At 38.9% G+C, this 26460-nt stretch overlaps 1 protein-coding gene across 7 annotated transcripts in view; it reads left to right on the top strand.

Moving 5' to 3' along the window:
• The first annotated feature begins 8523 nt into the window (after positions 1-8523).
• The window catches only part of znf618 (zinc finger protein 618), a 33166-nt gene continuing 15229 nt past the window's right edge, over positions 8524-26460 (top strand). For 3 of the 7 annotated variants that reach the window (XM_030341559.1, XM_030341557.1, XM_030341558.1), the window contains exons 1-6: positions 8524-8882; positions 15533-15894; positions 17842-17919; positions 18314-18358; positions 24076-24165; positions 26204-26293. In XM_030341559.1, coding sequence (XP_030197419.1) covers positions 15561-15894; positions 17842-17919; positions 18314-18358; positions 24076-24165; positions 26204-26293 — 637 coding nt within the window. In that variant the 5' untranslated portion in view covers positions 8524-8882; positions 15533-15560. The remainder of the gene's footprint in view (positions 8883-15532; positions 15895-17841; positions 17920-18313; positions 18359-24075; positions 24166-26203; positions 26294-26460) is intronic. The other 4 variants (XM_030341556.1, XM_030341555.1, XM_030341554.1 and 1 more) reach the window with 4 other exon arrangements.

Raw genomic sequence — 26460 nt, 5'->3', positions numbered from 1 at the left:
AACTCCTAATGACATACAACAACTTCAGAAAGTCACAATGTGAACGCATCAGCCAAAAACAGACATTGGCATTAAGGCTAACTATAGCCTGCTCTCGGCCGGTCCGGTATAAACAAAAGGTGTGTTTGGGTCATTATGGAGACTTTGGAACAATGGTCCTCTTTTTATTCTTAGCACACGGTCATTCATTGTTGACCTTGTATGGATGTGAAAGAACAGGTTGGTTTATTCGGGTTTAAACTAAATTGCTACTTTCCCAACCCAAATTGCCGTTGCTCAGCTCCTTTCTCCCCTAATCAAGTGCCTGCACCTAAACGGTAGGATTAGACCAATGATAGCCTCTTTCCAGGAGAGCAGGCCTGATGATGTCACACTTGGCAGTCAGTCATTCAGGTGTAGAATACAAAGATGCCTTTTGATTGGAGTCGGAGCTAACCACCAAGGCATGTTCAACTTGCTATTTCATTCATTAGAAATTAGAGGTCAGATGAGATGTACAATAATATCATACGTATTTTATTGATCCCACAAATTGTGGATGTCACAGCAGCAGTAAACAGAATGTAAGAGATACACATTTCAAATAACAATAGGCCAAAACATTTATTGAACATATATTTGCTTATACACAATATAGTTGTACGTAATAATCGTAAGTACCTCAATATTGTATTTCATTCAAAGTTTGACATTGTCCGTACGATAAATGTTCCCAGTGTGAGGTCATCATTGGAATCCTAGAATGTCATGACACGCATGCGTAAGAGGGAGTCTTCCATTGCTTTTAAAAAAAAAGAAAACTCAGGGGTGAAGTGCTACACCAGTCGATTATGCTGAGAGGTCAACATTTCATCAGCGTTTCATTTGATGTTTAATATGAACACACACACACACACACACACACACACACACACACACACACACACACACACACACACACACACACACACACACACCACAAACAAACAAACAAACAAACACGCACGCACACACACACACACACACACACACACACACACACACACACACACACACACACACACACACACACACACACACACACACACATTCACATTTTCTTCATTACACATTTCAGACAAATGATTCGTTTCCCTATTTTGTCTCACGACATCGCTCAGTCTTATTCCTTAGAAATTCACAATGGACCATTTCAACTCTTGTTCCCACTGCCAACATAATGTACATTTCCCTCTGGTTGTACTTTGGAGGGTGGGTTAATGTTGAGAGGTCAACATTCCATCAGCGTTTCATTTGATGTTTAATATGAACACACACACACACACACACACACACACACACACACACACACACACACACACACACACACACACACACACACACACACACACACACACACACACCACAAACAAACAAACAAACAAACAAACAAACAAACAAACACGCGCACACACACACACACACACACACACACACACACACACACACACACACACACACACACACACACACACACATTCACATTTTCTTCATTACACATTTCAGACAAATGATTCGTTTCCCTATTTTGTCTCACGACATCGCTCAGTCTTATTCCTTAGAAATTCACAATGGACCATTTCAACTCTTGTTCCCACTGCCAACATAATGTACATTTCCCTCTGGTTTCTCACGCAGCGGGAGAAAGGTACACACATAAAATACGGTGTCATCCCTAAAAATACCCCTAGTGGTTGAAATAGTAATAATAACTGTGAGCGTTGTGATGCTGTTGTATTGTCTTACATTATCAGAGATAATCTAATGATACACTGCCACGGTGAGTTCATATTTCGTGTAGGCAATTGCTGCACAGAATAAGGCCTATCTCGTCTTATTCAAAGTACTATTATGCAGGCTTAGTCCATACGAACGAAAGCATACACGTTAACCAAATTCCTCATCTTCCTATTTGCATGGTTGACCATTGACCAATCAGTATTTACATTTACTCGTATGCATTGTGTAAATTTCCAGAGAGAGAGAGAGAGAGCGAGAGAGGGAGAGGGAGAGGGAGAGAGAGAGAGAGAGAGAGAGAGAGAGAGAGAGAGAGAGAGAGAGAGAGAGAGAGAGAGAGAGAGAGAGAGAGAGAGAGAGAGAGACAGAGAGAGAGAGAGAGAGAGAGAGAGAGAGAGAGAGAGTGAGAGAAAGAGAGAGAGGGAGAGAGAGAGAGAGAGAGAGAGAGAGAGAGAGAGAGAGAGAGAGAGAGAGAGAGAGAGAGAGAGAGAGAGAGAGAGAGAGAGAGAGAGAGAGAGAGAGAGAGAGAGAGAGAGAGAGAGAGAGAGAGGAGCTACACTGAGTTAACTTGTTTTATTCTGCCATCTAGTGGTAATATAGCGTATAGGTATGAATGCAATATTTAGTTTATGTTTGTATATTGTTTTAATTACATAAATTCAAGACATAAACAAATCAAGCACAATGTTCATAATATAGTTATACTATTTCAATGTAATGCCCTACAAAAACATTCAGAATAAACCAAACAATTTGTTCTGTTTTTTCATCATGCCACTATATGTAACTATATGTAACCACACACACACACACACACCTGTGTGTGTGTGTGTGTGTGTGTGTGTGTGTGTGTGTGTGTGTGTGTGTGTGTGTGTGTGTGTGTGTGTGTGTGTGTGTGTGTGTGTGTGTGTGAGTGTGTGTGTGTGCCTGTGTGGAAAATGTGCAAAATGTATTCAAAGTTATGTGTATATTCAAAGTATGTTAGCCAAATATGTAACAAATGGTGCGCGAAGTACAACCTACATCAACTCATGGATACCTGGTTCTACACTACACTGGGATGCCGGTCTGGAACCTATATACCAACTGAATTAGCAAATTCTAATTTGCCCATTTACTGGACATTGTTTATCAAAACTACTTAGTGGTCACAAACAGGTGGAACTTGGTCTGCTCTCACCAACAACCAAGTGTGGAAGGGACCCACATGGGGAGTGACAGATAATACACAGACCCTGGCTAGTGTTTTAAAATACGTTTAGAGGCCTCATAGGCTTACCCATGAAAGAAAACGTGAGTGATTGAAGATCATGTGAGATTGTATTGTTATAACGAATTCACACAGATTAAGTATCTAACAACTCACAGTTGAGTAGAATAGAATAAGACCTATTCAAAGATCAGATCATGTGTGCATATATGGACAGCTGTGGCGACTTCACTCAAAGCAGAGTCAGTAAACATCATTTGTGATTTGAAGGGTAACTCTTAGCCTATGACAACAAATCATATTTGGTGTTTCTGTCCCGACAGAGCCAGCGGGAGTAAAACCGACGGATTATGGCCGGCCTGACCCGCTTCAAGGGAACCGGACTGGCAGAGGGGTGTGCTATCAGAACACTGGAACACATTGTATTGTGGCATCATCAACTGACTAACAGAATTCTGGTCAGACTTTCATCAAAACCTATCTGAAAAAACAGCTTTCCCGTGGGAGGAAACCACTTCAATCGACATGTTTTGAAAATGCAAATTGGAAGATTGTGTTTTTAGTTTATTTATGACTCAGATAATGCCGTTCAAATTATGACAAATAAAATTTGTCATAATATTTTCATTTTCCACTTCTACTTCTTAAATATTGTCAAATTTCTAGGGCATTTTTTTGAAAATGCAAATACAATTTGATTTTTCCTTTCCTTTCCCTGCATTTGAATATTGTTCACTAGCAGGGCATTTTTGGAAAATGAAAATGAATTTTTCATCTTAATTTTCTTTATGATTCAAATTGGGAAAAAATAAAAAGCATTAGTGCAATTGAATAATAATTTTCAAAATTGTTATTAGATTTTTGTCCTAAAAATGCTTTTTTCCGTCACTGGTTGTAGATGCCATGTCCTGCTCACCCAAAGCCAGATGGACCTTTTAAGCATGGTCATAGATATAAAGTCTTTTATTGAAAAATCCCTGGCAAGGATTCAAGTACTGCTTGTTAACCATTAATGCCATACAATAATAACAACATTAAAACTTGCAATAATAGTAACATTTTACATATAGGCCTATATATATTTTCTCTGTACTCAAAGACAAGTGAAAAACAAACAAAGTAGCAATAATAAGTCTCATACAAATTAAACACATACACATTAAACACTCAAACATACAAATGAAGAGGCAGCAAGAGGGAAGGAAAAGAGAGGTGAGGAGAGCAAGATGTAGAATGCAGTTTGTGCACTATAAAAATGTGTGCATTACATATTTCCAAATGGGTCGAGGCTTTTCCAAGCAGTGGAATTTCCTGTTGGCTCCTGCCTTCCAAACTTACCTCAGACAACCGCACTCATTCTGTGAATGTATAGTGTGAGAGCATTCAGCAAAACTTGATGCCTCGATACTTGAAACTTGACATTGAAAACAAAACCAATTACTTTCAGTACTATCCAATTTCACGAATTAATGGTCAAAACCGGGTTGTCATGGCTACTAGTTTTACCCCCTGGTGTTGATGTGTGTAACGAGAGGACTTATCCTTCTGTCTTGCCTTTGAGGTCCGTTACGTAGGACCACTGAAACTTTCTTCCAAAATGGCCACAGCAGGGAGTCAATGAATTCATGGGTCTGGGTTACATCACGCTTTTTGTGCTACGGCCTGGTGGTGCTTCCTGAAACCAAGGGCGGAGCCACTCCACCCATCTCAAACCAGGAAGCTGGCGGGTAATTCCATCAACAAACTCAGGAGGTAGGGCATGAGACCGGAGGAAAAGGCCCAACCCAGGTTGGCCTTCTACGCCGCTGTGTAGCTTTCCTCAACAAAGAAAAAGGCCCTGGGGACCTCGGGGATGACACTGCAGATAAGTGGTGCACCGTGAGAGGCCAACACGACCTATCGGATAAAGTCTGGCTCCTGGCCACCTTCTTCTTCGCAGTGTCGGCCGTAACTCTCCTCTGGCTTGCCATCGCTGCATGCTAGGCCCAATAAGGGGCCCTATACAGTAGCTGCTCTGAAAACATCCCACAGGGACTTTACCACCACACCTACATGAATAGCATATACGTAGGTTGGGTGCGGTAATGGCTATGCTCTATTCAGGGGGTGCTACCAAAAGGTCTTCCCTTTATCAGCTAAATGATGGCTGTCTCCAAGAACACTGTTGTCCCGAGGCGTGAGGGGAACACTTACAATTCCTACAATTCTTTGGGTATGTGGTAGCAATACATGTGTCTGGCTAGATTTCTTATTTCACAGTAGAATTAGACATCTATCCTTCCCTATACTGCTAAAAGTTCTCATTAAAAACGATTGCTAGATGAAGATGGGGCTATGTCTTAAGAACACAGAGCCTCATATGGCTTGAAGAATATGAGTTTATGTCCGTGTTTGAACATTCAGGCACTTTTTGGAAATACGTTTCCTACACTTTCAAGTGCTATCCTCAGGGATGCTCTAGGTTTTTTGTTACCTGAAATTGAATCAAATATAACATATATTTTTTCAGGTTTCCATACGGCTCCACGTTTCAGGTTTCCATACGGCTGAAGATTCAACTGAGGAATTAGTTCCCTAGTGAATGAAAAAGAGTGCAACGTTTTATTTTACTAGCTCATCAAATTCATAACATTACTGACATTACTACAGCCATTGTTTAAGCACACTAAGCACAGCAGCAGTCATTCATTATTTATCTATATATAGATGTATCTATACATATATAGAGATTTATATATATATGAACATTTATATAGATATAGATTAATATATATATATATATATAAATTCTGAATGACTCCTGCTGTGCTTAAGTGTTGACGTGTTTAGTAATGTTATGAATATGATGTGTGCCGTAAGCTAGAAAAACAAAACTAACAAACAAAACCCTGTCGAAATTTTTCATAGATCCTACTTCTACTTCTGCTTCCTCAGATTTCATCAACAATAACATCAACGTCAGCATCTGGTAAATCGTGAAATACCTCAGAATACTAAAATGGTCCCTGGTTTTTTTGGTTAGTGTCGAAAATGTATCTCAAATGTAGAGATGCTGATCAAAAAAGATATAAAGCTTGGGACAAAAACGTATTTTGAAGACATCCATATAAACACATGTCTATTAAAGTTACCCAATTAGGCTAACTAGGCAGCAAAATAACTTTCTTTCCCCTCCCCTCTAGTGGAAAACCTCATGAGCTTAATACAACTGAATTTGTTAATTTTTCACCCTATCCTTACTTACATATTCATAAATGGGTAAATTTGCATTTAAGATTCCTACAACAGGTAAAAACTATAATGAGCGTGACAAAAACACAAAAAAACTAAGTGAGAAGGAAAATAAAATAATAAAAAACCAAACAAATCACCAAAAGAACAATTGGACTGTACTTTTTTGTATTTTTATTTCAGAAATTACAACCTGGTTTTGACCATTATATTACAATGACATTATTATATATAATTTCTGAATGACTCCTGCTGTGCTTAAGTGATGACGTGTTTAGTTATGTTATGAATATGATGATGAATGAAAAAATTGTGTCGGTCAGAGTTTTCTTTTTCTAGCTTGCGGCACGTGCCGTAAGCTAGAAAAACAAAACACTGACCGTCGCAATTTTTCATAGATCCTACTTCTACTTCTGCTTCCTCAAATTATCCAGGGGCATTATCAGTGATTCTGCCTACCTGAAGGCCTAACAATTCACAAAACCGTATCGTAATAATGTATTAAGATACATTACTCACATGTGTCTTTGTACACTAGGGGTACCCACCATTCAACCTGTGCTAGACCAGCCCCGGAAAAAAGACACAATTCCAGACTGTATCCGATTATTAATGTTCATTTTTAATCTTATCATATTGTTAGGTATATATTACTTTGTAAACGTATCTTTATTATATTGGGGTAAATTGAATCCTTCGATTATTTTGTGATGATTGATGTGATAAATTGTACTTAAAATGGAAAAGGTGAGGGTGTCACACCAGAATATAGATGACGATTACAATAATATAAAATACAACAATCTATATCATCATAGGCTACAAAATATTAATTAGACTTTAAATTCTAAATGAAATGCAAATCACGTGTGACAATATTCTTCATTACTGAAACTATGTTCAATGACATTTGATTTGACTCGATTCACTTCCTTTTTGTGGTTATAGGCCAGCCATCAAGTGAGTCAAGACAGACCTTACACAACAACTTAACCAGTTGGTTATTATGTCCCCCCTTATAGAGGTCAGGTCATACAATGGCCACCCTAGCATGTGGCCAGGACATGCTAACAGGGTTCTAACTCTTACTATCCACCTTACACGTGATAATATAAAAAACGACCATGCCAACATGTGGGCCTAGCCTCGATTTTCAGTCTCTTTTGTGTGTACAAGTCAGGATAACCTGGAGGAAGACCCCCACCATGTTGGCTGGCCAATAGGGCAATAGGGCAAAAGGGTGGCCCTTGCTGTGATTGGGCCGGTTGCTCTTGACACCAGAGCCACTTATAAAACTCTGCTTGACACGAGTCAGTGGACTGGATGTGGACCAATGGCTGGCTGCAACCACAGATGAAACGGAAGTGAGGGGGGAAAACCGGTAAAGCAACGGATCAGTCTATGTAGGCCTGATGAGGCATCACATCATCAACCATCTCATCGCGACATACCTCAGAATACTAAAATGGTCCCTGATTTTTGTGGTTAGTGTCGAACATGTCTCTCAAATATAGAGCTGCTGATCATAAAAGATATAAAGCTTGGGACAAAAACGTATTTTGAAGACATCCATATAAACACTTGTCTATTAAAGTTACCCAATTAGGCTAACTAGGCAGCAAAATAACTTTCTTTCCCCTCCCCTCTCGTGGAAAACCTCATGAGCTTAATGCAACTGAATTTGTTAATTCTTCACCCTATCCTTACTTACATATTCATAAATGGGTAAATTTACATTTAAGATTCCTACAACAGGTAAAAACTATAATGAGCGTGACAAAAACACACAAAAACTAAATGAGAAGGAAAATAAAAGAATAAAAAAACCAAACAAATCACCAAAAGAACAATTGGACTGTACTTTTTTGTATTTTTATTTCAAATACTTGATGGCCAGTCAAATAATTCCCTTGGTTACACTCTAAAGTCAAATAAAGTTGCATTCTCTTCAATGGTAAGTATATGAACATGATGTTGCTAAACGATTTGAGGCAAAAATATGATAACGTCAATATTATCCCAATACATCTAATACTGTTGGAAGCAATCTATTATGGTATATTTCAGCTGGGAGATTGGGAAAGTACAGGTTGATGTTCATGTTACGAAGAGCCATTTATTTTGCATAACGTTTTGAATACAAATATTGTTTAAGAGTCTCTGACTGTGATATATTCCTCTGTAGTAGTGTTATTGTGTGCGAATAGGCTATTTTAAACCATTATTACTTGCGTTGTAGCAACCTTCCTTTTCCCAGTGTAACGTTATTGTTGTCCATCCACTTGTTTCCCATGTTCTCCGAATATTTATTTATATATTTTTTTTAACGTTGTCTAATATAGCTGCCCGGCGCTGCAATTTCGGAATCTGCCCTTGTATATGGCGGACGAAAATTTCCACACAGGAGGTATACTGCAAGAGAAACCCGTGGTAGTCCGAAAATGAGGCTTGCGCGGACTATGGAAACCTCGCGGAAACCAATCCTCATACGCCACGACCTATTGTAGAAAATGTAACGGCGCTGGTGTGGACGGAAATTAAGTTGTTTCGAATTTGAACATTTGGAATTTTCTACTAACTAATTTAAAATTTGGAAGAGGCGTTTGTGTGCAGCCAACAGCCACCGCTGGTCGAAAAGGGGAGATTGCAGCTGAGCTGCCTCGCTTAATCTTCATCGTTTCGGGAGGTAAGTCGGAGCACTTTGGATTTTCAAAGCATCCTATTCTTTTTAAATTAGGTCGTGTTATCACTCTTATTATTGTGCAGTCTGGCCGGGTTTGCACTGAGGATGAAAATGTAGCGCGAAAGGGTCCTGGGTTTACAAGACATCCCCAAATACTCTCAATCTGTTGATTTTTGACCGCTTTTATACAAACAAAGTTTACGAAAAGGCTCCAACAATTGGGATATATTGGTAGGCCTGCTGTACTTGTGTTAATCATACGGGGCAGCCTATATTGGTTGTATTTTGGTAACTGGTAACATGAAGGACGCGAAGGGGTGGAACAATCTCAAACACAAAAACCTCCTGCAGCCATTTTTTGTGAAATTCCTGAAAATTTGATGAAACGTTCCTTTTTATAAACTATTTATTAACAATTTCTCTCTTTGATATCCCATCATAGTTGTTATAGACTGTCAGCGGTTAGAGCGTAACGTTGCATTACCTACAATGTGCAAATGCTTTTTTTTATTAAAATAAAATATATTTAGCGATATAGTTCGGTTCGATTCTAGCGCCACCTGTAGGTGGTCATTTCGAAAAAATTAAGAAATTGTAATTAGCTTAGTTTGTTTTCAAATGCAATGATGAGTCAATTCTGTATCACACTCTCATCAGAATCTGCTGTTAGGCATTATAATCATGCGTTAACGTCTTTATTTTGCACATATTTATAATTTAATGAAAACAATCACCTTGCATGTTTCAACATCTTTGTTATATATATATATATATATATATATATATATATATATATATATAATGGAAGGCCATATTACTATAAATAAAGACACAATTTACTGTTTTAACGCTTTTAGGTCCACAACTATTTTTGGCATGTTCTGTTACTTGTGTATGAGTCCTGTTGGTTTAGTTCACCTGCTTTATAAAGCATAAAGCAACCTTCCTTTATAAATAAGGAATTGCAAAGTCAATATTATGTAAGAGGTAATTTACGATAATAGGCCAGTGTGAGAGGAAGCCATGTATAGGGAATGTTAGAATGTGAAGAATGAAAATGACATTTTCATATTTTGTTGGTTCTATCCCAAATTTGAATTTTGACTTACATTATAGACCATAATAAAATACTGGCATATCAATAATGGAGAGGTCGTTTTTATGCAAATTACAGAAGAATTTCCATGGCCACTTATCCAAAAGGGGCCACAATGGGAATCCAACCACTAACCCTGCCAGGGTTGTATCCACACTCTACCAGTAAAGATAAACAGGACTATCATAATAAAGTGTACTGACCTTGCATGAGGGGAAAGTTATGATGAACCTGGCTCCTTAATGGTCAGCTCCTTAATACAAATTTCCCTTTACAATTAAAATATTGCATTGACTTTATAAGGCCTTTGTAAGGCTCTGTTAGTGGGCTAGCAATAACAGAACAGGACACTCACAGAGAGGCTAAGTCACACACACTTCACCGTCATGTCTGGACTTCAGTAATATACAAAGTTGACTGGAATCAATGGAGCTCAATTATAATATCTTTAGATTTTGAACTAGATATCCATGTAACGTTCCTGGCAGGGTTTGTCTAATTTAAATTAAATGTTCCACATCAAGAAATAGGTAATTTGTTTAAAAGAGGTCATGGTTACAAGATGTGTAGCCAGTCAACTAGAGTTAAGTATGGCTCAAAGAGGGATCAGAAAGCAGCAGGAGTAACTTTGATGACAGTGTTTAGGCGATTATGTTTTCATATTTTACTAAATTAAAGCTTTTTGATTTAGCTCTAGGGAGTCCCATGCAACTTCTTCTGTTTTCTAAGGTCCAGGCTTGATGCATGAGGGGCAAATTTTTTTCCTCTTCTCTTATTTTATAGTGATGCTAAGCCACGCCGACATTCATCCCTAATTTAAACTGTGCAAGCCAGCAACACCAAAAAGGACATCATCATCCCACCCCTTGCGCAGGGTTCATACGGCAGTTTATCACGTGTCATAGTACACTGAACACCGATGTTACTGTTAAATGGCCACTACAAATTCCATGGCTTTGCGTGGACTGGCCACGCACATCATAGCGACTATTAAGCCTGCTTTAAACAGGTTGTTATAGGTTATTCAAGTCAACCAATATTTTGTTCCTTAGAGGATCATAAGTCTTGGCCAAAGCAAATGTCTGATGTGCTATGTTCAGAGATTACACCTTCATATTTCAGGATTTTGGTAGTGGTTTGTCAGACTGTCTCATACCTCCCATGTATTCAGCAATTTGAAATCACAAACTATTGCCATACCATTGCAAATAAGCCCAAGATGCAATCCCTAAGGTCACTGCAGTCATTTGACTTCAATTAAAAAAAGGAGCTCGAAAATAGAGGGCTAGGTTTATCCTGGTATCTTCATGCCCACTGGTTATCTAAGAAACCACAATGACCTCAGCAACAATCAAACGGTGAAGCCATCTCTTCTCAAATGTTGATTAACATAGTGGGATGGTATCCTTCGCTTTTTAAGTTGACTTGTAGGCCGTTGTTTCGTTTAAAGAAAATGTATTCCGTCGCTGTCAATGTAAGACATTGGCTAACATAAAGCCACGTCTATCTCACTGCTAAGTATTAGTGTGTGTGTGTGTGTGTGTGTGTGTGTGTGTGTGTGTGTGTGTGTGTGTGTGTGTGTGTGTGTGTGTGTGTGTGTGTGTGTGTGTGTGTGTGTGTGTGTGTGTAATTTGTTGTAAACGAAGCAACGTATTTCAACACAACCATAAACTGTTGTTAGGACTTATACTTTTTAGTATTCTCCAAGGCGTGTTAGAAAATGGCATCACTTAAAATATGCTCCAGGGGAAAGGCTTTTCAGGCTTTGAGGCTGATGCATAAAAAAAGAAATCTGTGCATTCTGCACATATTGTGCCTACCGTTCCCTTTTTAAAAATCAACCTTATTGCTCTCATGAATAATGCAGAGGGACATTCAATTGCTGCAGCTATAAAAAATTAGTGCTGTTTACTCGCGGTAGTTATGTACAGAGAAACAGACAGCGTTTCTTGTTTTCCTTTTTTTTTTTTTTCAAAGGCTGAGCAGAACCACCTTGCTTGTGTTTCAGAAAAATACAAATTTTTCAGCAAAGCAAATCTTATTTCTCTGAGTGAAAAGGGGAGGGGGAGGTGGTTAAACTCCCAGGGGTTTAATGAATCCATAAATCACAATAGTGGCCTGGTATGCTACGGCTGCCTCAGCTCTGCAGTGTAATTTTGATTTTCATCAAAAATTTAATCTGCCAGCCTACAAGGGCTTAGCTGCAGACGGAGGAAGCTGCCCTGAATTTCTAATTTTAGGGGCCCTGATCTTTGAGGATTTTTTTTTTGGTGTAATTCAAGTCTCTGCTTTTCAATATCTCTTGTTATTAAATTTTAATTCATGTCATTAACATATAGATTGAAAAGTTTTTTTTTATTTTTTTAAAGGCGGCGGTTTCAACGTGTAGGCGAATGGAATTTTACTAGCTGACATCGTTTTTTTCCCTCCAGAATGTTTAATGTGTGTGTGTGTGTGTGTGTGTGAGATTCATTGAGGGAGTCATCCATTTCCCTGCATTATTGCTTTGTGAAATGTTGTATGTTTCGTACGCACCATCTTGGGGGAGACATTTATTGCATAGGACATGAAATGTGCATTTGATTAAAAAGAGAGGTTGATATTTTTACTGGATATTTTGAATATGCAGTGTTCACACACACACACACACACACGTACCTCACTCACAAAACAGTCAGGGAAACTCAAAGGAACCTAAAACAACCAAGAAACTTACTGTGACACAACCGGTAGTCTTTGACATGTGTCATATGACATGAATCATGTCAGGTTACTTTATTGCTTTAGATTTGATTCACCTACAGGCTGATTAGAAACTCCAATGAGAACCCAGGATAGCAAGATTATGAGGTAAAATGGAATGGGTCAAATTATTAGCAAAGAATATTGAAAAAATTGAATACACTTCGTACCTTTGCGGCGAGGAGTAAAAATATACCGTCCATATATAGGGCAATTATTTTAAGTAGCACAAAAACAGCATAGAGGAGAAATGGTCTCTGTTGTGACCAACCGTTTACATAGTATGTACCAAGTATGTTTGGTACAATTTCTTGCACATTGTGGTTATTATGCATGGATCCACAAACATATTTTTGTGAAGAATAACTTGCATATGTTAACCTAATCTAATTTGATGTTTATAGATTTGAGAGGGGGGGGGGTCTATTTCTATTCATGTGTTTACACATTTAATTTCAATTCAAATTTCCATAATGTTCTTTTGCAAGGGCAATATCGACAATGGATGTGATCGATGCTTTGAACTTAATTTCCTGTCTTGACTCCAGCATTTCTCCTGGGGGGGACATACCACTAGAAAACTGTTTCATTGGATTTTGAGACAACAGTTTCCCAGAATCTTGTTAGAGAACCGTTTCATAAAGTCATGCATGGACAGGTCATTGTTGGGGTGGAATGTCCATGTTTTGAACTTGTGATAGAAGGACATAACAGAATAAATCTATCAACCAGCCTATTCAAAATCTGATTTAACTTTGTTATTCTTCTGTGCCGTCTCAGTTCTTTGTAAAGAAGTGCTGAAAATAGTAACTATAGGGAAACAAATTCAAAGCAATATGCAATCATGTAAGCAAACGCAAACCCTATTAACATGGACATTGATAGATTAAAATGAATGCCCAAAGGTACTTTTGGGGTTAGAGTTTAATCTAGGAGGTAAAATAGAGTTAAAATGCTGTTGTCAACAGCTTTCACATTAGCTTAAAAGAGAAAGTGATTGGTTATTTGCTGACAACAGAAGATTTTGGTTTTCTCCTTGGTTCATCACACAAGCTTTAACTTAATGCTCAAAATATTTTTTGGTGGAATTGGTCTGGCACTTATTGTTCTCGCTTGACTTAAAGTCAATAATGCATCTAGTTTTAAATGTTTTAATTTATCTTTCTGCTACTCTGCTTTGAAGTAGGTGAACTATACGGATAACACATCAATTTATGTGCTAATATGTTGCCATCGACCAAAAGTAGAGATTATTATTATTATTATTATCCCACCTATCGACTCGTCTAGCTATGAACAGCCAAACACTTCCCCTTTTGCCTGGAAGCCAGCAGTTGTCAGCATAATACATTATTCAGATCAATTTGACGGTCAGTTATATATTTAATGCAACATACATTCAACGCAGGTGTAAACATCTTGCTAGGCCTACTGTGTATGCATTGGGGGTCGAACCAAGTACCTTTTTCTTTAAGCTGGGAGCCAAACAACCTTCGTATTACACTGTCCTAGATGGGTGGTAGGATGGATGTGGCTGATCATAACAGCCTTTTTTTTGTATCTCTGGTCGACAATGGATGCTTTTGTTCATTTGTTAATAATTGTCTGTTTTGTTCAATCTAAATTATGATATGATGAGCAGTGTTCTCTCTGCTGTGGTGTCTGAAGATATAACGACATGCAGAAACAGAGCAACACATTTATGGGTAAATATTATCCAGGCATTGTGTGAACATTTTCAACCATTGATTCCATTTGTATGGGAATGTTATTAAACAATATGTTTTTAAAATTGCTAACACAACGTTTATTTTTTAGATTATAAAAATATAGGTGTGCATTTTGGTATGTGAGGTAGCTTTTGGCGGTGCAAGATAAATGCTCACTTGAAGAGGTGTTTGTTCTCTCCCCATTTGGACCTTTTACGATTCCCATGCATTAAATGTGAGGAAATTACTTTCAACACATAGCTGCCAGGACCTTGTTTTGTTTTTGTGTAATGAATTTCTGAGGAAAGGTATGCAGCAGGCTATGAAAAACAACACCCACATTATATTGCCGTGCTTTGTTTTCTGTGCTGAAGAGAAGACCAATTTACCTTATTTGTACAACATCATTCATTTTGGCACACTCCATTGTGAGCGCATGCACTATTCAATGGCTGGCCGCTAAAGTAGAAAGATGTTTAGTAATTTTAGATGTTTTTGAAATTGGAGCACTCGTTGTGCTAGAACGCCTGTTCTGCCTGCAGGAACCGTAGGTCTTCTTGACATTAAAGATCACCTATAAAATATGAAACCAGCACCGTGCTTCTCTTCAAAGCTAATTGCATACAGTAACCATCGCTGCTTTTTATTCCCTTTGCAAAGTCACCCTTTTAAGTTTTCAGCGTACCCTTTCATTTTTTTGGGGTAACTTTTTCCACCATGGCAAATACTATGTGTATTTGAAAAACCAGGCCTTGATGTTATATTTAGAAAAAGGTTAGCATAATTGCCTCAATGTGTTCAATTCTGGAATAGAATGCAGCTAGAAACTATACATAAGATGGTAAAGATGCAACTTAGACTCTGCAGCTGTTAAATTTGAGCTGTGAGGTTTGGACTGTTATAGGTAAAGAACTGGCTTTAGTTGTAGTATGGACTTTTCCCACTTCTCCCTTTTCAAATGTTTCGTCGTGATTGATGCAGTCATACATTCTAATTCTAATCTACCTCCCTTTCCCTGTGTGCCTCTCTTCCTCTAAACATCTCTCCCTCTCTCTCTCTCTATACTTCACTCTCTACCACTCTTTCTACCTCTCTCTCATCTACAGTATCAACACCCCAGACGACCCATCGGCCATGAGTGCCCAAAAGGCGGACAATCCTGGCGCAGGGTTGGCAGAGGCGGCTGGGGGCGGGGCCAAAGGTACCCCTGCCTCTACCTTGACCCCGACCACTGCTACATCGGCGCCAGCAACCGTCGGCATGTCGACCAAATCGCCGGTCCAGCTGCCAGTCACGGTGAAGACGGAACCGGGCACCACCAACGGCAAAAGGGACGACGCCGACCCAGCGGAGATCTGCGTGGTGATTGGTGGAAACGATGTGAGGGGCGGAGCTCGTGCGGCGCAGACCCAGGGTATGTTTACCCATGGTACCCCTCCTCCAACGAAGAATACAGACTCGTGCATAGGTGTGTGTGAATATATTTACATGTGTATTACCCGACATCTCTGCTGTTTGCCGTTTTCTGATCAGGGCAGGTAGAGTCGAACAGTGCTGAGGGGGCAGGGTGACGTAGTGGCTGCAGGGTCGGTGACTCAGAGCCCAAAGGTCCTGGGTTCGATCCTCATTGTCCATTCAACCTGTAGGCATCCTCGAGCAAGATGCCCCTAAGCCCTATCCTGGAACTTAATGCCATTTCTCAACATGATCGTTGTTATAAATTAAAGGGTCTGCCGTGTGACAATATTGTAAAAGAGGAGGCCTTGAAATGTTGAAGTCAGATAGATCGATTTTTTTTAGATTTTTAAAGCACTTTTTTCGTATTAAATGTAGGTACGCCTGCACTATATCACTTTTTCAATGGTCCCATTGCTTTAGGTCAAAACTGGTATTCGTTCAACTTGATTTACAGAGGAATTGAGCCTTGGGTGGTTGTTTTTATTCTTTGAGACATAATAAAATAATTGGAATTTCAAAGAACAAAACCCATGGCCTTATTGGAAAAGAAGAGTTGCATAGGGCAGGTTCCAACAGACAGTCATCCAATTCAGATTTAGTGCTTCTAGGAACATCTGAGATTATTCAGGGTTTATAGTGGTTCTATACCTATTATTTTTAAATGTATATTTTTGTCATTTAGCAGAGGCTTTTATTTAAAGCGACTTGTAAGTTTGGCTGAAAATGAGAAGTGTAGACTCAAAACGTGGCTGAATGCCCCTATCAAGCTAAAAACATAGCATGGACACGCCTTGTGTTGTCAAGACCAACTTATCATGGTCGGCAGGTACCCTCTAATTTGCTGACTTACTTTTCATACTGGATGTGCATCTTTATAGAAAACAGCCGTTATTGTCATCTAGTGTGCAATTTATTTCAAAAGGTTGGAGGCAAGATGGCCACATAAAAGTATAAGCAAATGTCCCTGAAATGTGAGTCTTATCTGGGGGAAAAATAGTGTTGCCTTTGAAGAGGCGGTGAATTCTCCCACTGATTGCAGGGTGCTGAGGAAAACTCAAGCACACTTGCAGAGCTTGCCGTCGTTACTCTTCTGGCTCATTGACTGAATATTAACACCAAACTACGAATAATATCTGAACAACATCGGTGTGTTTTCAGATCGAATTGATTTTTAGAAAGCCATTGTAATCAGTTCTATGGAAATAGGAGTGATTTGTTTCTGTCGACTGACTGTGTATGTGTATTTTATGTTAACATGTTGGTGACCTAAAATAATACCAATTACTAGGCTAGTCATACATAGTAAATTATGAGAAAATACAGAGTTGCTCTAACACTGTCCTCAACGTTACTCCCGTTGCTGTTTGCAGTCTTGTACCAATAACATATTTTCAACAAATTCCTGTATGTGGTAATTTATATTATAATTAGACAAACTCTAAAATTAAAATAGACGCTTTTCAAATGTAGCTGCGTTTGACTCTTTGGCGTTCAGATGGGCGTGACTTAGCTACTCTATGTCCAATGTGCACAGACTGCCTGTCAGTCATATACTTCAGTCTGTGCCAAGAATGAAATCCCTTGTTTGATACAGCCAGTCAATCCCTGAAATACAGTCTTATGTCCGGAGACAGTTTGTGTATCTTAAACAAACAACTTGCTATATGGCGGCCTGGGGCCAAATTCCATGGCTGCCTCCGCCAATCAATGTTTGCTATCGGATTGGAAACGCTTAGAATTCATATGCCTTTTTTTAATGGTGCAACTGCAAATGTGGCATGATTGTGGGTTTCATCCACAAACATGTGGATCGAAATGAAATGACATCTCATCAGATTTATTTTGGTATCAAAATGTTTGCATTGTGATATGTGTGTAGAAAATGTGCTTGTTTGTGTAGATGCTCTTTACATAAGAAGTTGTCCATGTAACCTATTTCTCTCTCAATCCCCTTTAGGCTCCTATGTGTGTAGGGTATGTGGAAAGAAGTACAAGTACTACAACTGTTTTCAGACCCATGTCAGGGCACACAGAGGTAAAGCACCTGCTTTCTATCGATCTTTGTGAAAAGGCTATGGCACAATTTAATCCCAATGCACTCACTTGATGGTCCAAAACAATTGTCCGAAAGGATCTGACGCTAGCTGGATAGTAGATGCTTTTGCATAGTTATTTTACAGAATGTCATTGGAATTCATTACCTGGTAGATCTAGGCCAAATGACCCGTAGCCAATTTATCTGAATACAGATAGCCTAGTACATTTGTCTTTCAATAGCCATATTTTGATCTTTAATTGGATTAGCAGATTGTTTTGATATATTTTGTCAATATTCCTATGTGTAATAATATTGCTGGTCCAAAATATGTGCAAGACCATTTTCAATGACTTAAATTATTTCTTACATGTGTATCTTTTTCTCATTGCAGAAACAAATACAGTTGTTGGAGAGGCCTTACCGCCAGCTCCCAGCAGTGAGTATCAAACTGTAAAACTGCAATATAACTACCACGCTATTTATCAAAGATTGTTTCAGCGATGTCTGGTGACGTCACTTCTGTTGATATTTAAAGCGAGATCCCAAACAAGCAGAGCCTGCTCGCCCCTCCCTTCCGCGTTTGTATCAAGCAAAAACTATCATGAACGCAGCACAAAACCCCACAACACCCAGCCCTTGTCGGTGATTGGTTCTATTTTTTTTGGTTTTGAGTGGTTGGTAGTACCATTTGTTTTCGTGTGCGATCTCGGAGCATAGTCTGCCTACAGAGACGCGTTTTATTGACGGCCTCCTTATGGGGATGAATAAGATCATTGATGTTTCGGCCTAGAATCGCTGATACAACCTTTAACGAGCCCGCTATACACACTATTAATTTCTTTGAGGCTTCCTAATTGGTTGGATTGACGACGCATCTTATTTAAACGTATTCAATAGATCCTCTGTACAGTGAACAAACACCGGGGTGGTGTTTCACACAAATTATGGGTCTCATCTTTTTTTAACTAAAAATGAAAACTTTTCACGATCTCCTAGTAGGGCTGGGCGATTAATCGAATTTGAACACGATTTCGATTTTAGCGTCTAAAGGTGCGGCCACACCAGACGCGTATCTCGCGTAATTTTTACGCGAGATACGCGCGTAAAATGTTGCTTGACCATTTTGTGTCAAAAATGGTCACATACGCGCAATACGCGCCATACGCGCCTACGTCACTCGCCTAGATGAGTCCATGTCCATGCAAGTGAACGGAGCGTTCCCTCTTCGTCATAACTATCAAACCAAACATCCTTCACATTCACCGAGCGAACATTACGAAAGTAAAATGCACATTTCTCGCTAAAAATGTTTCCATAAACGCATTTAATGGCGTAACTATGTTACTATTTCCACCCAGAATAAAGAAAGTTGTCGGCCGTGGCTGCGCTGGAGTCCGAGGTAGGAAACCCAAACGCCGCCGTGTTTGGGTGATAGAGTTTAGATCGGGTTAGATTAAATAATCTCGGATATAAATAACAATAATCGGGTTAAATAACTTCACATGGTGTGTCTGGTGTGTTTCCAGCATTCGTAGTGTTGATCAGCAGATATATAGTCCGCCAAGACGTTGAGGTTGCTTAGTAACCAGAGACTCTGTCCATGCAAGTGAACGGAGCGTTCCCTCTTCGTCATAACTATCAAACCAAACATCCTTCACATTCACCGAGCGAACATTATGAAAGTAAAATGCACATTTCTCGCTAGAAATGTTTCCATAAAAGCATTTTAATGGCGTAACTATGTTACTATTTCCACACAGAATAAAGAAAGATGTCGGCCGTATGCTTCTGTCCAAGCTCACTACTCTCTGCCAGTGACGTCGGGTCAAGCTCAACGCTGATTGGGCAACGCGGCTAATCGTCAGACGCGTATCTCGCGTACTTCGTGTAAAAAGTTCAATTTTTTGAACTCTTGAAATGTACGCGATATACGCGCGTATAGCGCGTAAATATACGCGCCACATACGCGCTATACGCGCGTAAAATGTTGCTTATACGCGTGAAACGCGTGAAACGCGTAATACGCGCGTAAACCAATGGTTCCCTATGGAAAAAATGGCGATTTTATACGCGAAGTACGCGAGATACGCGTCTGGTGTGGCCGCACCTTAACGCGAACAAAACGAATATACCGGTAATCAAATTTTCGATTTGAATTTTCGAAGTTCTCAGTTTCAAAGTATTTTTTGGGAGAGACATGCTGAATATATTTATCATGTTTTCAAACTCAAAAATAATCGTTTGAATAATGATTTCAATATTGACCAAAATAAGATTAGAATCGAGAAGCCCTATCTCCTAGCTTGTAAAGCTTAAGAACATTAGTATTGTAAGTAGTATTCACCATCCAAATGTAATTAACATAACCTCCTGCATTTAGAAATGGGAACAGCTGGCAAGTAGTTTGATTTTGGCACAATCAAATCAAATCTCATCTTGGCACAATTAGCTATTTCTTTACTTGGAAATGGGTCATATTTTGAAAGTAAGCTGTGCTCTTCAAGTTTATTTCATATTTTCTTCAAAGCTAGGGTAGGCCATTTGGACAAACCAGCCAGAGTAGGCCTTATTTTTTTTAAAGTATCTAAACCAACAAAAGATCCCTTCTGGCCTCCCTCCAAAACTAGTCCCAAAAAAACATGACTAGCTAGCTAGCTTTAGCAATAGGTCTGCCCAGCATTTTGGAAACCTGTCGGACACCTGTTTGAAGATCTGTAGCCAGGTAGGGAGGTTTCATTCAGGCTGAGTGAAATGATCAATGCCTCCGACAGCAACAGATAACAGATCTTTGTCCTATTTTTGTCAGAGTATTTGCTTTACTGATTGCTGTCGGGATATAAATAGAATTTTGACAAATAGCTAAAACATTAAATTCACTGCACAAGCTTTAAGTATGATAAATATTACAACTACTTAGTATTCACAGCAATTGTGACATTCTGACGATCAAGACTTTTTCTTTCATTCTTTTTTTATACATTTATTCCGACTGTGATAGATGCTTTTGAAAGGTGTACATCTGTGTTCACATTTGCACTAAAGAAATTCTATATCCAGTGCAAAAATCCACTGGGTGTTCATCTAGGACACACCTAAATATACGGTTTTATTGGACTGTTGATCTAATTTGGTCTCAGCATAAAGCTCTCTTTAGGCTGCTTTTGGCTCCGTCCCGAAATGCGATCCCTTTTCACTATGAATGTTTTAGTCCCATTCAACACATCCTCCCGGACATGGAGCAGAGCACCACTCTGATGCTCTGAGGTTGTCTGCATGCTTTAATTTTTTTGAAAATGACATGTTACGAAGAAAAGCTTTTGCACTTTGAATTAGAAACTACAAGCCAAGAATTATCTTTAACCAGTAACCTTCAAAGAATATGTGTGTGTATGTATGTATGTTAGTATGTGTGTATTTATGTAATTCTTTGAAGGATATGGCATGATAGGTGATAAAAATCGGTTGTTTTTCGGGATGGACTTTTTTCAATGCTCTGTGTCTTAATTGTACTTCAAGTGATGACACAAATGCATGTGTTCTATTTAGGACTGACTAATAGCACTCCCTGCCCCCCTGCTTCTTGATTCTCTTCTGTCTTAAATGTGTTTTTCTGCCCGCCCACATACACTTCAACAATAAGAAAAGGAGAAGCAGAAAAGCAAGTTGCGGCTTCCGCTGGCTAATTACCGGCGTCACTGACCTGCCTTTAACAGGCCGCCGTCTGCAGTCCGCAGCAACAAAGGCCCGTTCTGAATAATGATGATAATCACTTGACTACATTTCACTTTGTGTACTCTCTTCTCTGTACTGAAAAGACACCTTGCATAGATCTGCCGAAATAGCATCATTAAAGTAAAAACCTAAATATAAAACATGTGACAGTCATAAAATTAAGTGTCAGTAAGATAATGAGTTGGTGCGAACCATTAATATTGATGTGAACTAGTTGTGTGTTTTTTGGGCAGTTGCTTTGAAGGGGGGCGTGACAGGAGTGGAGGGATTGTTTGGTTGGATGCTATCATGATATAGCTTACTCTTGCTGGTTTCTCCAAAACAATACATTTTACTTTTCGGAGGTATCCAAGGTATTTCTGAACAAGACTCTACACTATCCATTTTTACGGCTTCTTCTAAATTAACTTGAATGTCTGCTTGATTTGTCAACATGTTCAGACGTATTTGCTCCAGACGCTTTGCACACCGGGAGCCAAGCTATCAATGGGTTCGGGGGGGGGGGGGGGGGGGCACACAATGTGTTGTGGGCACACAAAAACAGTTCAGTCAAAAGAGATATGACCTCACCTGACCCTGCCCATCTGAACCTGCCCCAACCCACACCCACCAGGAGTACTGGTGGACGATACAGGAAGCCCCCTCTAGGGACTGGGGCGATAGACTAACCATAGACTAGCAGAACAGTGTTTGGTTAATATTCTGATGGACTCTCATCTTTTCTTCAAGAAAAGGACAATGAAAGGGAAGAAAGGGGCGGGGTTTGAACTTTTGCAATGGTGGTAGTTGTGCAAACAGTGGTTCACGACAGTTTTTTGGCAGATTTGATTTTTACCCACATTGTTTTGAAATACTCTGTAAAAAACTTTCAAAATAAGGAAACTGCATAGGTGAAGTATAGCACAGATTCTATGCTTAAAAAATAGCGGTACAAACTTTCTGAATTTGAAGATGATCACGTAGACTTTATTTTCGGAAGACTCTACAAAGACCTACTCTGTGTAAATTTGGATTTTCTTTAGCAAGGGTCTACAAGGCCTTGATATCTCACCAAGTCCCCAGAGCCAAATATAGCCTTATCCCCAACAGACCAGGAAATCTTTCTCAACAGCACTATGAGGAATTTAGCTCACCGTTGTTAATACCACAGCGTCATTAAAATATTCATACTACTCGCATATGGATTGTATAAGGGAGCACATTTTTTGAATTTGACATGTGGCAAGGAATAAATTAAACGTGCACTGTGTTACCGTTTCCACTGTTGCCATCACTTTTTCGTTCAAGATTAGATTTCCTTGCCTTTTTTTTTTTTTAACCTTCCCACACTAAATAGATTTTTTTGTGAAGGAGAGGGGGGGATAAAAACATCCCTGGGTTGATTGAGGCGTTGTCGCTAGATTTTTATACCTTCAACGTCCTCATAATGTCAAATAATTGTATCAAAAGTGATGGCAGAGCTAAAAAAATAAAGTGACTTGGTGCATATTTATTTATGTTATGAGTTGAAGTATGAAACAAGTATGAATCAAAGATGTTTTAAAAGTTGAATCGTCCTCCACGTCAATACGTAGGTCCATCTTGTTTTCCGTACACGACAGTCAAAGGCCACGAGCTAAGCACGACGTTCAACTATAGACGATAATTATTATATCATTCTTTGTCTGAAACGTATCAAATTTGTCATTGATCGTTTCTGCTATTTGTGGGTCGATTGTTCACTTTAGTTTCTGAAGGCAGCATTAATTAAACAATGACAGCAGATTTAAAGTGTTACCAGGGGGCTAAGTTCTGTCAGATGTTGCCAACAGAGCTATGATTTGATTTGCCAGTGATTGATTTGGCTTCTCCGTGGCTCTTTTACGAACGTGCCTCGACAATAGCTTGTTTAGGAATGATTCACAGGCCTGTTCTTTTGTGCGGATCCTCATTCAGAGCTAAACTATAATGTAATCTAGCAAATTAGCAGATAGCAATTAGCTAGCTCCCTCTGTTCCCCTTTACCCTCTTCAAAGCATCAACCAGAATCACAGCACTTTATGGAAGGGTTTTTGTTTTGTTTTCAAATGCCTTCTTTTGCCGTGTTCTTTGAAGTGATTCACTTTGGTCAATTTTCTTTGATGACATTTGTATTCTAGATGTAGTCGCACTCCCTGCCAAATTTTAAATGGAAATGAATGGGTACAACTGAAATACTTGGAATAATTTTGAAAGACCCTGCTCCTTTTGTGATTGACTGTATAATAATTTGTTAAACAATGGCCATATGAATATTCACATACTATCCGTTGGATTAAATCCAAGGTGAAATATGTGCTATTTATCTTTTCATTCCTTCTACCGGCTACCGGACAATAAATATGCAATCTTTGTTGACCATCAAAAGCGAACCAAAAATGAATGTCCTGTCTCCCTATCTAGATAACTTCCGGTACTCGTGTGACATCTGTGGGAAGAAGTACAAGTACTACAGCTGTTTCCAGGAGCATCGGGACCTGCACGCGGTCGATGGTAAACACCATGCTCATAATTTCTCTCTCTCTCTCTCTCTCTCTCTCTCTCTCTCTCTCTCTCTCTCTCTCTCTCTCTCTCTCTCTCTCTCTCTCTCTCTCTCTCTCTCTCTCTCTCTCTCTCTCTCTCTCTCTCTCTCTCTCTCTCTCTCTCTCTCTCTCTCTGCGATTAAAATATTTAATCGCATTAATGTCATAGTTAACTCTAATTAATCGCAAATTATTTTTCTATGCTAAATATCCCTTGATTTTTTTGTCCCATAATTCTTCTCATTTTAATTCTCTTATGAACATGGTGAAGTGCATCGGCTTGCCTTGTGCAAATGATTTTTTATTGATAACAACATTGGCATATACACTGATCAAAACAGGACGATACAAAAAAAGAGCCTATAGTGCAATTAAACGACTGCTTTGAACAAATGTCATTTGAACATAGCAGTCAGGCTACTGCTTCTTTGTTTTGAGCCAAAGAAAAAAAAAAAAAAAAAAAATTGTAACGCCGTTAAATTTGGTTTGCGTTAACGCCGTTAATAACGCGTTTAACTGACAGCTCTAATATATATATATATATATATATATAAAAATATAAATAAATACCGGTTGGGTATAACTGCAATAAAATACTTTAAGCAGGGGAAGTTATCTCCTACATTCACCATTCATAAAATTCCCCCTGCGCGCTCGGCTCGCGTTCTGCCCTGTCTCTGTTATTACGAAGCGCGAAGCGGCCCCTCCTTCTCGCGTGTGTGTGCGTGCGCGCGCGTGTGTGTGTCCAGTACTCCCATATTAATGTGTAAACCACATAATAAGTAGTTAACAGAAGACAATGTTTTAATCCCACTTTATATCTTCTTGTTACTTTTAGATGAGAAACCCCATGGCCAGCCTTTCAGACTGGGTGTCAGGCTAGGGAATTTAAAAACAGGCATCCTTGGTTAGAGTGGAGGGAAAAAAAATTAGCTAAATGTCAGCCAACATACAGTTGGTATGCACAATTGAAATTCATAATGTTAATCACTATGCAAATGAGAGTATAGCTAATTCATGGTCATTTTTAAGGTGCAGTAATTTCACACTTTTACACAATTCAATTAGGCCTACTGTATGGTATGTTAGATAGCAACAGTAAGAGCTCAAATTAGAGCAATTGAAAGCGTGAAACATTAGTCGTCATCTCCTTCTCATGCACTGGTTAGCCATGGTTGTAAACAGTTCATTAAATTATTTTGAGTAGATTTTGTCCTTTTTAGGACAAAATCCTAAAAAGGACAAATAGCATGTGCTATTGTGTGCTAAAAAGGACAAATAGCATGTGCTATTGCTACTATAGATATACAAAGGACAACTTTTCATTTTTGTGTTCCATTTGTTCATACTGTTATTAAAACTGATAAACCTACTCAGCTTTCCATGATTGTTGATAATCGTTATACTCTTAAATCAGCGGGTTGTAGACCCCTGCGTTGGTGAGTGTGGTGCGACACCCCATAAGCGCCACACACGTACACGTACCGGTGGGACGGGTTTGTACGAGGCTGGGAGGGAATCATCACAGTATACCCACTACAATAAAATAGACTACCACACTGTATATATATATAAATATATATATATGTGTGTGTGTGTGTGTGTGTGTGTGTGTGTGTGTGTGTGTGTGTGTGTGTGTGTGTGTGTGTGTGTGTGTGTATATATATATATATATATATATATATATATATATATATATATATATATATGTGTGTGTGTGTGTGTGTATATATATATATATATATATATATATATATATATATATATATGTGTGTGTGTGTATATATATGTATGTGTTCATCAATACAATACTAATTCATGCAAGGCATCTAGGGATGCATTTTATTTTCATTAACAAATAACAAACAAATTGTTTTTTGTTGTTGGGGAAAAAAGCAACCCGTTATAAAGAATTGTTATAGAAATTAATTGAAAATAACAAATATTGTGGCAATTCCACGACCCATGTACAAATGACAAGATGTTTATCTTGTCATTTGTGCTTTCTGGCCTCTCAGATCCGTACGAGCAGGTGGGGTTACCGGTGGAAGACATTAAGGAGGGAGAGCCGGTCGAACCCTATCAGAAGATTGGACCAAGTAAGACCTCATGTGGATGTTTATGTGTTCAAAGGATGCAGCTTTGTGACGCCAGGCAATACATAGTGCAGAACAGGATCCCATCCAAAACAAAAATATGCATACTATTCTATACACATAAGCAAAGTTTATTTGTTGAAATAAACTTTGGGTAGCTCTATATTCCG

Source organism: Gadus morhua, chromosome 19 (genome assembly GCF_902167405.1).
Source record: "Gadus morhua chromosome 19, gadMor3.0, whole genome shotgun sequence".
In the NCBI taxonomy this organism is placed as follows: Eukaryota; Metazoa; Chordata; class Actinopteri; order Gadiformes; family Gadidae; genus Gadus; species Gadus morhua.
This window is presented reverse-complemented; position numbering and strand designations above follow the sequence as displayed.